The sequence below is a fragment of the Equus caballus genome, chromosome 20 (genome assembly GCF_041296265.1).
Source record: "Equus caballus isolate H_3958 breed thoroughbred chromosome 20, TB-T2T, whole genome shotgun sequence".
NCBI classification, from domain to species: domain Eukaryota; kingdom Metazoa; phylum Chordata; class Mammalia; order Perissodactyla; family Equidae; genus Equus; species Equus caballus.
Window position 1 is genome coordinate 6027744 of NC_091703.1, and position 13683 is coordinate 6041426.

Below are 13683 nucleotides of genomic sequence, written 5' to 3' on the forward strand. Positions count from 1 at the left end.
CAGAATGAATGGGTGCATCACTTGCTCTCTTGATCTGAAACCAAGAAAAAATGACATAGAAGGAACTTGGGCTGCCAGTCATGCAGGACTACAGTTGGAGACTGCAGTGAGCATGTTTCTTCCCTACTCAGTGTCAAATCGTGGCCAGTTGAGAGGACAGCAGGAGGTCGTCTTGTAATGGTTGGAAGTGGGCATGTAACTCTAAGCACCTTATGAAGGAGTGACCAGGGCGGGTGTGGCATTGATCCTCCAAGCACATAGTAGAGATTTGACACATTTTTAAAGTGACTGCGCTGTTTCCTACTTTTTGATTTATTATATGTATCTCCTAGTTTTGTTTAGTAATCTATTTATTATGGTCAAAATTCTAATTTTTTAATTTACTTTTTTAGGTGTGAACATAGGTGAAGTCCTGGATAAGCGCTACAATGTATATGGCTACACTGGTCAAGGTGTATTCAGTAATGTTGTACGAGCCAGAGACAACGCCAGAGCTAACCAAGAAGTGGCCGTAAAGATCATTAGAAACAACGAACTCATGTAAGTTCCGAAAACACCTGTGATGAAACCTTTCGTAGCACAAGTATTCACAAATGAATATTTTTAAATGCTGTTTTTACTAAGTGTAACACAATCTTGTAAAACAAGTCCTGCAAGTATAAGATGACAGAAGCAGTTCTTTTGGACTGGATTTTTAACATATTTAGCATGTGTTATAGGTGAAGCACTAGAACTGTAGGCTGATTGTATTTAGTTCATTTCAGAGCCTTTCAGTACTTAACTTTGTGCACTGGTATCACCTTAAACTCCTTCCTTCTGCTGCTTATTTTATGGCCATCTTTTGTTGTGAATATCTTTAACGCAAGACTAGAGGTAAGAAATAAAAGGATCATATTGGTTAGCTGTCACTGAGCATATATGATGGCCTGCAAAAATAGAAAACTGATTTATCAGATAGTTCTGGGGATTATTTATAATCTTTTATCTTTGTCCTTTAATAGAATAGAGGTAATTGCCATACCCATGTGTTGTTTTGTTTTTTGAGGAAGGTTAGCCCTGAGCTAACATCTGCTGCCAATCCTTCTCTTTTTACTGAGGAAGACTGGCCCTGAGCTAACATCCGTGCCCACCTTCCTCTACTTTATGTGTGGGATGACTACCACAGCATGGCATGCCAAGCAGTGCGTAGGTCCACATCTGGGACCCAAATTGGTGAACCCCGGGCCACCAAAGTGGAACATGAGAACTTAACTGCTGCACCACTGGGCAGGCCTCGCTATATGTTTTAATGCATAATCTATCCCATACAATGAGCTGATGTTAAAATCAACTTACCATTAGTTTTGAAACACTATAAAGAAGTGTAGATTTACAGTAAAGTCATAGGCTGTCCAAGTCTTAATAAGTTTTGTTTTGTTTTGATGGTCATCCCCAACCTCTATTATAGACACTAACTTTAAAATGTAGCCTATTTACAAATTATAACTAGAATTTCAGAGGATAACCTAATATTAATATTTGATAAGACATCCATAATTAGGCTCTTAAAGGAACCAAGACTTGTCTACAATGTGGTTCCATTTTTGTTAAAAATAGTATTTTCATCAAGATGTTTTGAGATACAACGTGCAAGATTGATTTCCCTTCAAGAAAGGTGGGTTCGTTCCTTAATGTTTCTATTTTGTTTATTGATTATTTTGGAAATTAACTCCGTGAAAACAGTATTTGGCTAAGTACAAAGTATTGTGTGAATGATATAGAGACTTGTCACATTGCTCAACAGAGTTATTGTTAGTACTTAAAAAAATACAAATTACTTAACACATCACCTGTGATACGTCAGACTGGGACTTTGCAGATATGGATCATTTAGTTTTCCTAAATTCTGAATGTATTCAATTTTCACCTAATTTTTTTTTTTCAGGCAAAAAACTGGTTTAAAAGAACTAGAATTCTTGAAAAAACTTAATGACGCTGATCCTGATGACAAATTTCATTGTTTGCGACTCTTCAGACACTTTTATCACAAACAACATCTCTGTCTTGTATTTGAGCCTCTAAGGTACAGTGTCAAAACCTGTACGTTAAAGTGAAAGTTTAGCTGCTTCATCTCTCCCAACCTCATTTTAGATAAACACCATGACACATTTTCTTGGTATATGATTTGTTTTTCCAGTTAGTTAGCTCTGGTTTTTGTTTCTTAACTTTTGGTTAGGAGCTGCCTTCTTTACAATCATTAATGTATAAACATTAATTGACTGCATACTGTGGGCCAGTCACTGATCTCATGTAGCCTTCAGCTCAGCAGAGATTCTCTGAAAATTAAATACTTCAAAGGAGGGTTAAGCCAGGATGGAAAGAAATGGGAATAGTGGAGTAGACGTACAATTTTGATCTTCAAAAGTATGGCTTCATTGTTGTGCTTTCAAATGTAAACCCATTCTGAAATCAGTAGGAACTTTACCATTGTGTATCTGTCCATCTATTTATTTTGGAAGTAGAATTTTCTTGGAAAATCACTATGTACATACAGTTTCGTATGCCCTCATTTCAGTATAGAATAATTTATCAAAGGTTTAGGAAGTGGTTCTTGACCAGAATATTTTCATCGTAATTCACATTTTGGACTTGATTTTACTTTATACTTGAAAATGTTTTTGCCCTCTTTATTCCCATTTTGCTTTTAACCCCTAATTTTATTTTTTTCTCTCCTAAAAGTATGAATTTACGAGAGGTGTTAAAAAAATATGGTAAAGATGTTGGTCTTCATATTAAAGCTGTAAGATCTTACAGTCAGCAGTTGTTCTTGGCATTGAAACTCCTCAAAAGATGCAATATCCTACATGCAGATATCAAGCCTGACAATATCTTGGTAAGTCAATCAGTCACACAGCCTTGTGCATCTCTGTCTTCTTACCAGTAATGTGATTACCACTGTGTTATTCTAGAAATGACGTTTTAGAAGAATAATTCAGTATAGTAATTACCCATAACAAGTGACTTTACCAGTTTTTACTTTTTTGGCAATTGGGCCATGAAATTTTGTAGTAAAGGACAGAAGAGGAACTAGGCTGCTGTCACAGTGTTTCCTTTTGATTGGTGGATTTAGAGGACACACAAATCCCAAGAGTGCTTTAATGGTGGGCTTCCTCTGACACCTAAAAAAACTGCTGCACATGTTGCTGTTTTGAAATAAGGAGTGTTCACACATCTTTGTTCTCTAGTTCTATAGGCTGACGGAGGTAGGCACATTTAAGGGAATTACCCTCTCTTAAGCAGATGTATGGAGTTGAGTTTAAAGGTGCCTAGGAATAATTCTTTTTCCTTTATTCTTACTGCTTTAGAAGCTGTGGCTTCTGAGGGCCCGAACACAGTAAAGCTCAGTTGTGGTTTGGCGTTGTATTGAAAGACATCCCTTTCACAGTCTTGACCTGTCCTAACTAATGACTTCTGGTGTGGTAATATGCAGATTTCACAACGTTTATGTTTTTGAAATTTAGGAATATATAATGGAGTCATTAATGCGCGCACACACCCTTTCCCTCCCTGGCCCCATTTCTTCACCCTGTTCTGTGGTGGTCATAGTTGGGGGCATGTCTGCCAGTTATGTGTTCCACACTTCAAAAAGATTTTGGTCTAATTAAAGTTTGTTAAGGACTCCTCATCTATAACTTAGCTCTTTAGTTCAGATCTTTTCTTTTTAATATCTTAAAATACTATCTTCCAGACTACCACATTAATAATGAGGCATTCCATTTTGATATGTTTGATATCTAATAGAACTTGGGGTTAGAGGAGCTGAGTAATTACAGTGAAATGGTAGGCATATTATGAATGAATTGTAGACTTTCCTAGTCAACTTCGTAGTTGATTTTTACCTCAGTTTTTTTCTTTATTTTATTGTGAAATATACCTTCCATGTCAAAGAAGGTATAAAATATGTACAATTTAAAGGTAATTGTACAGTGAACATCTGTGTAACAACCATGGAGATTAAAGAATGCAGCATTTGCCAGTATCTTAGAAGTTCTTGTTTTTAAAACTTTTTTTTTTTTTGCATTAATGCTAAACTAGTATGGGTTTTCACATGGATTTCAGAAACTGAATCTTTTTCTTTCTTCCTGAGGAAGGAAAAAATAGACCTCAGAGACCACATGGAGCTGTTTGTTAATGAAAATCCACAGCTTTTAGCCCACGATTTCAGCCATCATTTGGTAGAAGTACCACATTCCTCATGAGGGGACTAGAAGTTGTGTAGCCAAACTAAGGTATACCTGAGTGTGGATACCCTGCTATTGTTTAAGGCATCCTAGCCAGCTCAAGAGTTCCACTGAGAGATTCTAATTTTAAAGTGGTCCTGGGGTTTTCTCTGGATATTGAAACTGCATTCTTAAGTAGCTAAATGCAGTTTATACTTCTAAAAGCTTGTAAAGTACTTTTCTATGTGAGGATACCTATTTTTCTGATCCCCAGATGAAGAGAATTGTTACTGATGTGGCAGCTAAAAATAAGCATTTCTATTATTAGCTGAATTCTGTGGATATCATCTGTAATGGACCAATCTGTAGCACTGACCAAGATTTACGATATCCCAGTAGAGAGGGCCTAGGACTATTTATTTGAGGTGTTTTGTTTCTTTGGGGAGGGAACCGTAGGCCAAGTTCAAGTCCCAACTCGGAATTTGTGTGTGTCTCTTTTGAAGGGGGGAAGGGACTCTGGAATGTGAATTATCTTCACTTGTTAATCCTGAACATGCTTCTGACGCATGAGTGGCAGCAGTCATGGGAGCAACTCCAGCCTTTCTCAGCAGATGTCACTGTTACTGTGTATGTTGAAGTATTTACAAAGGAAAAAAGAAACAAATGACTAATATAGAGTTCCTGTTTATCAGTTTTGCGAAATATGTTTAACATTTTCTTCACTAATACTTTCTTTATATTTAAGGGATGTAATATGTTTAGACTTGAGGGTAATTGCTAAATTTGGGATGGTCTAGCAGCTTCCGATGAAGAGTGTTTTTGTCCAAGTTTAATCTGAATCATCCTTCTGCTCTCATTGCCGTCATAATTTTCTGGCAACTGAGAGCTAATTTAAGTCAATTGAAAGTTGATCTAAGTCTGATCCCTTATTATGAACGTCTTCACGTTAAGTAGTAACTTGACTTTATTCAGGTATTCTGGGGATCTTTAGAAGACACTTTACTTCAATGAGATTTTTCTCTTACTACTCCAGCCTTTTTGAACAGAGTTGGTTAAAATTAAGTTTACTTGGCATTATCCCATATTTCCTCACTGAAGAAAGTTCTTGTACTAGTTATAATCAAATATTTGATAGTTCTTAATTTTTCATAATTAGGTAATTGACTTATAAAATAATTAGAAAAGGAATTTTAAAAATGAATGACTTTGTTCTCAGTATTGGAAATAACTTCTCAAGCTAATTATTTTTATCTGATTATTTGTCTTAATTATTCTTGGCATGAATTGAACTTCCTTGATACAATGTTTTGCAGGTAAATGAATCAAAAACTATTTTAAAGCTCTGCGATTTTGGGTCAGCGTCACATGTTGCAGATAATGACATAACACCTTATCTTGTCAGTAGATTCTATCGTGCTCCTGAAATCAGTAAGTTTGTTCAAATGTTGTTTGACCTGGGCCATCATATGCGGTGGAAACAGCATGTGTAATGTCTAAGTACTGTTTTCCATCGCACTTCAGCAGCTGCACGAGGTCATTCATGAGGAAGGGAACCATAGCAAGTTCATCCTCCTCAGGTGGAATGGTGGTAGTTGTGACAGGAGTCTTGATCATGTCTGGCAAGAGTAGCAAAACAGTTGTGGAAAATCCTCGACTTTAGAAGACTGCTCTTGATTACTCAAGGTCTGATTATCAAATTTATGGATTGTATGGGACCTTTGTGTTTTCTCTTCCTGTTGCCTTGGTTGAGTCTGATTAGCACCTCTACCAAAGGTGAAATGAAAAAGAGAAGTTTTCTTCTGCCCCTTCATTTCCTCCCCACTCTCCCATTTTTTAAGGTTTTTAAGTTTAAGAGTCTCTGTTAAGAATTAGTGGGGAAAACCATGAAAGTAATGCCAAAGTGAGGTATTAAGATTGTGGTTAGTTACTCTAAGCTAAATTAATTCCCCATTAATGGAAATAAATAGTAGTTGATTTGTTTTTATCATCATATATTGAGACTTTCATTTTGTTTTCAGTTATAGGTAAAAGCTATGACTATGGTATAGATATGTGGTCTGTAGGTTGTACTTTATATGAACTCTATACTGGAAAAATTTTATTTCCTGGCAAAACCAATAACCATATGTTGAAGCTCGCCATGGATCTCAAAGGAAAGATGCCAAATAAGGTAGGACATTAGTGTGAGCTTGTTTTTTCCAGGTCTCAGCAGTAGTTTCCTATAGACTGATGGATTGCTGACATTTATTCATCACTAGTGTCTATAAAACAATTTCAAAGAGGCAGGTACATAGCTACCAGGATTCCTTAGCTCTTTCGCACTTCTGGTGTTTAAATTAGCGGTTCTAATCAGCCACGAGCTATCAAAAGAGAGTAAGAGAACTGCATTTTTCTTTACCCCTTCAAATCTGTCTTTGTGCTTTTCTTTACTTTGTTGAATTAAACAGGAGAGTAGGGGCCTATAGTTTAGGGTGGAATTGGGATTGAAGAAGAGAGCATTGATCAGCATACATTTGTTAAGCACCATATATATATATGACTGTTTCATATCTCCATTCATCCTTTGTTCCATTGATTGTCCTTCAGTGATGGTCAAAGAAGCAGCAATGTTCTCGGGAGCACACCCTTATTGGTAACAGCACAAAACATGCTTGAGAGCTGGAATGAAAAAAGATGCAGGTCAGGTTAGTTACATGTGAGGAAGGACCTAGTACTCAGAATGAATGAGTGAATATTGGAAGAGGAACTTGATGGCAATCAGTTTATTAAAGATTGGAAGTTATTTGGGAAAGGAAAGTACCAAAAAAATTTACTGGAAATAACCATCTTTCTGACATAAAACTCACCTTTAATGCTTCAGCTAAAATGTCAGTTTCTGTTTAATTAACGTGAATCAAGAACTTTAGGAGTTTATAAAAATGTCTGAGGGGCATACCTTAGACTTACAATTTCAGCTTATTTGCTGAATTTCTGAGAGAGATTCAGATTTTTCTCCTTATAGGTGAGCAAGCCATTATATTTTTTAGGTAGTGTCCAAATTCTGTTATGTTGGACTTGTTTAAAATAAATTACACAGAAATTAGCCCTGTTGATGTTTGTTTTAATGAGGTCTGGCCTGTATCGTGTTAGGGCTATTGAAACATAGTTTGTACAATGTCATTAGGTTTCTTAACTGCCCAGAGAAAAAGCTCCAACTGTGTAATACTTTTCTATCTAGGAACAAATGATTTTAAGTCTTTGTCTAACTCTCAGTTTTGAATAGGGAAAGCACAACTTGATATAATTGGTTTAAGTCACTGCCTGGGAAAATATAATTTCATGTTATTAAATGGATTTAGGTACAGCATTTCTTTTAGCTTTTCCAAAGTTGTTAATAAGTTCTCCAGAGCAAGGAATCTCAGATCGTTTTCAAATGAGAAAACAAACCCAGAGAGACTACATAATATTTGTGTGACTTATGTATTAAATTGTCTCTTTGATAATAGTTCAGAACCCAAGTTTTGTTTTGTTTTCTTGCCAGATGATTCGGAAAGGTGTATTCAAAGACCAACATTTTGATCAAAACCTCAACTTCATGTACATAGAAGTTGATAAAGTAACAGAGAGGGTGAGTCTCTTTTAAGTGTGCTACATTCAATGATTGTTTTATTGTTAAATTGAGTACTGGTTGGTACTAGGAGCTATGAATATTTCAAAACACTGAAAATAATTTCTTTTTGTCTTTGGCCAATTCCTAAATAAAACTGAACAGATTATGAAAGAGATGATGAGATTTCTGAATGTTTGTTTCTAGTATGATGAGTTTATTTATATTATAGGTCATATTTAGTCCTAAACTCTTCTTCTCTCCTTTGGATCACTTTCTCGCTCAGGCCTCCCATCCAGCTTCGGGACGACTGCCAGAGTGATCTTTTGGAGAAAATCTGATCATGTTACTCTCCCTGCTTAAAAACCTTTTGTTCACTCCCTATTACCAATAAAATAAAATATGCTTAAATTTGAGTGACGAAGGCCTCCGTGATAGGAACTCTGCTATCTTCCACAGCTTCCCCTCCCTCAGTGTACCCCATAAACCTCACCATTCCACACTCAGCAGTAGCTAAAGGGCCTGCTGTTGCAGACCTTTATGCCTTTGTTTACAGACCATCCTGAGCTTCCTTGCCTCCTATACTTCCTGATCCCCTAAAAAAAATTACTCAACTTGAAGCCTCCGCTGAAATACACTTTCTGTATGAGGCTTTCTAAAACCTCCAGGTTGTGGTAAGGATTTCTTTATTTTTGCCCCATTGTAGTATGTGTCCCTAATTTTGTCAGAGCACTTAATAACATTTCATGGTATTGGCTCATTTACATGTCTGTCTGTTACCACTTCAGGGTAGGGAGAGTACAGTTCACACATTGTGTTTACTATTAATTACTTTCAATTAGTTAACTATATTTTTGAATTTTCATAGAATTCCTTTCTGTTCTCATTTGATCTTTTTACAAAATTAAATTACATAATGGTTAAAAAAAAACTATCATGCTAAATTAGGGTTTTTCATTTAAGTTTTTTGGTTGCTTCTTGAAAAGATGTAGAGGATACAGGAAGCCATGTAAAAGTTTTAAATGAGTAGATAATGGCTTATATATTATTACATACTAATATTTTTGATAGAGTCTGATTTAAGTTATGTTTAGTAACTTATTTAGAGAGATGCATTTTTAAAATTATTTTTAGGAGAAAGTTACTGTCATGAGCACCATTAATCCAACTAAGGACCTGTTGGCTGACTTGATCGGGTGCCAGCGACTTCCTGAAGACCAACGTAAAAAAGTACACCAGCTAAAGGACTTGTTGGACCAGATCCTAATGTTGGACCCAGCTAAACGGATTAGCATCAACCAGGCCCTACAGCATGCCTTCATCCAGGAAAAAATTTAAACGAGATGAAGAAGCTCCAAGGGTTTGAGTAATTAAATACAAAGACTGAAGAAATTTCACAGCAGTTTCTTAATGTATATAAACTTATAAGTATTTCTCCAGCAAATTTGAGGAAGCATGATATATTTGAATTAACACCAAGGGTGATTTTTCTTTTAGAAATGTTAGTTAATCTATTGTGTCTTATGTGAAATTTCACTGTAGAACTGTTATAATTGCCAAGACTGCACAAACTTACAGTGCTAATGTATATGGTTGCAGTTCACATAAAAGAGAAAAGCATCTGTTATAAAACGAGTAGTAATACTGGGTGGTTGATTTATTTTTAGCAGACTTGGCTTCATTTTGGTCGTCAAATAAAATGGCCAGCATAAATGCTGTTTATATTCACGTTTTCCTAGGTGTGTGTGTGCAGGCCACAGCAGCATGCCCTTGGTGTAGTCAGTGCCGAAAGGGGTCTGTTCCTTCTTGAGCCTGCCTGCAGGGATGGTCTCCTCTTTTAAAGCAGGTTGTGTACAACATTCAGTACACTGAAGGTAAGCTAAACCATCAACATCACTGGTGTTTTAAGATGTTATTTTATTGGAACAATTGACAAATGAGGGATATTAGCTTTGTGGCAGAATTCCCTGCATGTGTGGTAACTGATCTTGTTTTATTTTTTGGCATTGCAACTGTGGCATAGTTACAGTTTCTGTTCTGTTCATCACATTTAAAATTTGAAGAGTATGCGCTTGATGGATAGAGCGCCTTCAGTGTACTGTTTCTTATTAACTTTAATTTTTTTAAATCAACTTGCTATAGACTTTATATACATTTTGTTAAATACAGTTCCTAGTGACATAGAAACAATGCGTAGTTTTCATTTACTAATTACAGATGTTGAGGCCTGATTCTGAAAGTCCTCATATTTAAAAATTAGATAGATGACATAATGAAATTTTTAACTATTTGTATGTCATTTTGAAAGTGTACTGCTTTATGGTAAAAGTGTTTTTCATTTGTTCATTGTTTTCATTATTTGTGATCATGTTGTCTTTCAATACAGGCATAAACCTTCCACTCTTGAACAAAGCAGCTGCTTTTTAAAAGCGGTAATTGCTTCTTTACCTTTTATTTCTTTTGTAAATGAAACTTTTCTTTAAGAATGTGACTTTAAAGTGTTGTCTATTGCATAAAACAGTTGACACTCACTTATTGTAAAGTGAAGATTGTTCTACTGCATGTGAAGTGGACCATGCAGATATCTGTATGTTCTCAGTATGCATCACTAGATAATAAAGTCTTTTGTGAACAAGGCATTTGTAGCCATTTTTAAAAGTTTTTTGTCTTCAGTGCTGGTAAGTCAGGTAAACCCTAAATAGTTAACAGCAATCTTTCGTTTCTTCCTTTTAAGTCTTTAACTAAAAGAATTGTTTAAGATGTAAACCTAGCCAAAAGTTTATCATTTTATTAATAATTCGGATCCTAATTATTTCATCAGAAAATCCTACAAATATTGTCAGCTTACAGTGTAGTGAGATAATTCCTGTAGGTTATGGGGTATAATTCAGGATTTAACTAATGTTTCTGCTATTTTCTCACTTTTCCTTTTGATGGTGCGGAAAGAGAAAAAAGGAAAACGGGGCTCAGGCCATTCAACGCCTTCTCCAAGGGGTCTGATTTGCTGAGACACCAGCTTCACCTTCTTAACAAGGTTATTTCTGACAGCATGTGTAGATAAACATTTAGCAACAATTTAAAACAAAATCATGTAAATCAGCTTGGTTTTGCAACACAAAGGAATTCGTATTTTTAACATGGTAGAAGAGAATTTTCAGAAATGTATGTAGTCTTTTCTGTTTGGGTGGTAAAATTAATGCTTGTTTCCCTGAGGAATGTGGAAAATAATCAGATTTTAGGGGTTTAAATAACATTTTTTAAATTGTAAATGGGATTTTTTTATTCACCCAGGCACCTAATTACAACAAGCATGCACATTTTCGTGCATTCAAGAATGGAAAATGAGAATAGCAGCATTCTTCTGGTGGGTTTTGCTCCATTTAAAGACATGAAATGAACTGCAGCCAGGAAGGTGGTAGATGCTATAATAAGCCAACTTTGAGTCCACACCCCGTCTCTTCATGGTTTAGCCTTAATAAAATAAGTGCAAGGTGGCTTTCATCTTCAGGTGGAGTGAAGCCTTTTAAACAAGGCCTCACAGATGCAGCTTTTCTACCTTAATGAAGCGGGTAGTGATTTTCCCACCATTATTACTTTATTTTGGTGATAATATGCTGCATATTCAAGTTTCTTACAGTTATTTTCACTCGAAATAGTTAACATTTTATGCTTCTTGTGATTTTCTTGGCTCCATTTTGTTTAGTTATTTAAGTAAGTTAACTCCCACTAGAAACAGTTCATCTTATGCCTTCAGAACTATTACATATTCTTAAAAAACAAAGTTGCTTGTTACTTGTTCTTTGTGTTTTAGGTGCAGTTGAGTGGAAGATGATGACAACCAGAAGACATGAGCTAAGGTTTCTGTCCTATAAAAGATTTAAAAAAAAAAAGAATCCTCCATTTAATTTTTGTCTAATTTTTTAGTTTCAGCATTATGATTTGGGTTTCATTAATGTTTGGTACTTAGAGTAGTGGTGCTATTGTGGTGTTCATCTGTAAAGTGCTTGTTTTATCATCCTTCCTGCCTCTCCTCCCTGTTTCCTCCCCTGACAAAAAAACCGTGGTCAAATGTAGTGATGGAAAAGATTCTTGGATGGTGAGGTTCCACATAACATGGTTGTCAAAATTGGTGCCTAAGGATTATTAGAAAAACAGCAACCACCTAAACAGCATACATGGAAAAGTAGTCTTTAGGTTGCTTATCTTCTTGGTAGATGCAAAAGAATAGAAACTGGAGCTCTAAGAACACTGCTCGGCTCCTTTAATACTTTATTCTCCAACTTCCCCTTTAGTAACTTGTTTTAACAAGTGCTCCAGCCATGGTCTCAAAATAGGCAAAATATTTGGAGCCATTGTCGGTTTTTCTTCTTACAGGAAATAAGTAATACACTAGATCTTTGATATCCCCAAATTTAGCATTCCTAGGTTTATCTACTTGAAAGGAACCCTGTAGACGATCTTTATATACATATACATGATTCTCTTGGAATTTGTAATCTTGCTGAGGTAGAAATTTGGAACTGAGCAAGCTCTCTGTGAAATTGCGGTCATTTAGCGAATGATCCCTAACAAACCTGCATTTGTGTTCAGAGTAGCTGTATAGTTTTCACATACAACTGTCTCGTGAATTTTTTGCCTTATGACACCTCATGGCAAAAATGACATCCAGTGATTGTCAGATGTGAGGGTTCCTAAGTCTTGGGACATCGTTCTCATCTTAAGATGTCATAATTCTCTCTACAGTTCAGATGTAGAAAACAAACATCTAGACACTGTTCTCTAGCTAGAACTTACTCTCGAAGGTTGTCAGAAATTAGGTTGGAATTTCGAGGTTCTAAAGGGAAGGGAGCATCTTGTCATAAATTTTCAGATACTTCCAGGATTTGTATTCACCTGCACTCCCTTTATAATAGCATCCTCTTTCTTTATTCCCCAGTGCATAGCTTGTTCCACTCGACTTCTTTCTATCAAAATAATTGTTTTAAAATAATATGAGTTTTTTTTCTTTGCCATTATAATTACAACTTTTTTCCCTAACTAAAAGAAATACTCAGGACATTTTTACAATATGAAAAAATTATATAATGTTTTATGGTATGTGGTAGAGGCAGTGAAATGTAATGTTCTAAGATTTTTTTCCATATTTGCATTCCTCCTACTGTGCTTTAGCTGTCCTTTATCATTTTGTAGCAGAACTCTAGCTGGCAAGGTATAAATAAAATCTCTGAAATGAAACAAAGGAATCACATAGCTTAAAATTCAGGCCAAGCAGTTAAGGAATGCTGTGTTAAATGTTAGAGATAGGAAAGAAACCAGATGTTCAAATGTGTGATTTCCTTCCATTAGTTATAATGATGTCATTAGAAATTGGGCTTCATAAAGTGTTTCTCTCTTCATGGTATACTAGTTTCAAGCACGTATGCAACATGAGTTCTATCATTCCAGCTGGAGTGCTCTCCTTAGAGAAATGTGCACTACAAATTCATTTGTGTTCTTCACACATCAGTAATGTACACTAAATTGACTTTTAAAATGTTTTCCAATTATTTTGATAGATATCATCATGGCATCTTTAATTTTTCTTCTCCTTCTATATGTAGGGTTAAGGGCCTGTTCTTCTGAAGAATCTTTCCATTTAGTGATCAAGATATGGAAGCTGAGCTCTGAAAATAATATGTACCCTAATGTTCATGATATCATTTGAATTGTAACGTGCATTTTAGCAGCAATGTTCCCAGTCAACTTCCTGGGAACTTAATAAAATATGCCGCTTGTTACCATGTTGTCTCGTGAGTTTTCCTTTGCTTGAGTTTGATATTTTACATTTAGTTTTAAGTTAAAAAACACCATTTCTTACCTGATGTTTCTTAGATGCTGTTTCACTGATGTTCATGGACA

General features: G+C 35.6%; 2 protein-coding genes across 37 annotated transcripts in view; one reads left to right on the top strand and one right to left on the bottom strand.

Annotated features, from left to right (window-relative positions):
• PRP4K (pre-mRNA processing factor kinase PRP4K) overlaps window positions 1–13562 on the top strand; it is a 38297-nt gene extending 24735 nt beyond the window's left edge. Inside the window, exons 9-24 of one of the 33 annotated variants that reach the window (XR_011429868.1) lie at window positions 393–540; window positions 1925–2062; window positions 2719–2872; window positions 4127–4268; window positions 4703–4826; window positions 5513–5627; window positions 5721–5882; window positions 6218–6369; window positions 7720–7806; window positions 8920–9197; window positions 9525–9659; window positions 10172–10217; window positions 10732–10819; window positions 11077–11149; window positions 11597–11642; window positions 13386–13562. Coding sequence is in view for 1 of the 33 variants with exons in the window: in XM_014734704.3 (XP_014590190.1) it covers window positions 393–540; window positions 1925–2062; window positions 2719–2872; window positions 5513–5627; window positions 6218–6369; window positions 7720–7806; window positions 8920–9123 (998 nt within the window). In the remaining 32 variants the exon portion in view is untranslated. Of the gene's footprint in view, window positions 1–392; window positions 541–1924; window positions 2063–2718; window positions 2873–4126; window positions 4269–4702; window positions 4827–5512; window positions 5628–5720; window positions 5883–6217; window positions 6370–7719; window positions 7807–8919; window positions 10423–10731 lie in introns of those variants that run through there. The other 32 variants (XR_011429866.1, XR_011429867.1, XR_011429862.1 and 29 more) reach the window with 32 other exon arrangements.
• The window catches only part of FAM217A (family with sequence similarity 217 member A), a 40685-nt gene continuing 31035 nt past the window's right edge, over window positions 4034–13683 (bottom strand). For 2 of the 4 annotated variants that reach the window (XM_023624387.2, XM_023624388.2), the window contains exon 7: window positions 4034–6857. In XM_023624387.2, coding sequence (XP_023480155.2) covers window positions 6826–6857 — 32 coding nt within the window. In that variant the 3' untranslated portion in view covers window positions 4034–6825. The remainder of the gene's footprint in view (window positions 6858–13683) is intronic. The other 2 variants (XM_023624383.2, XM_070244852.1) reach the window with 1 other exon arrangement.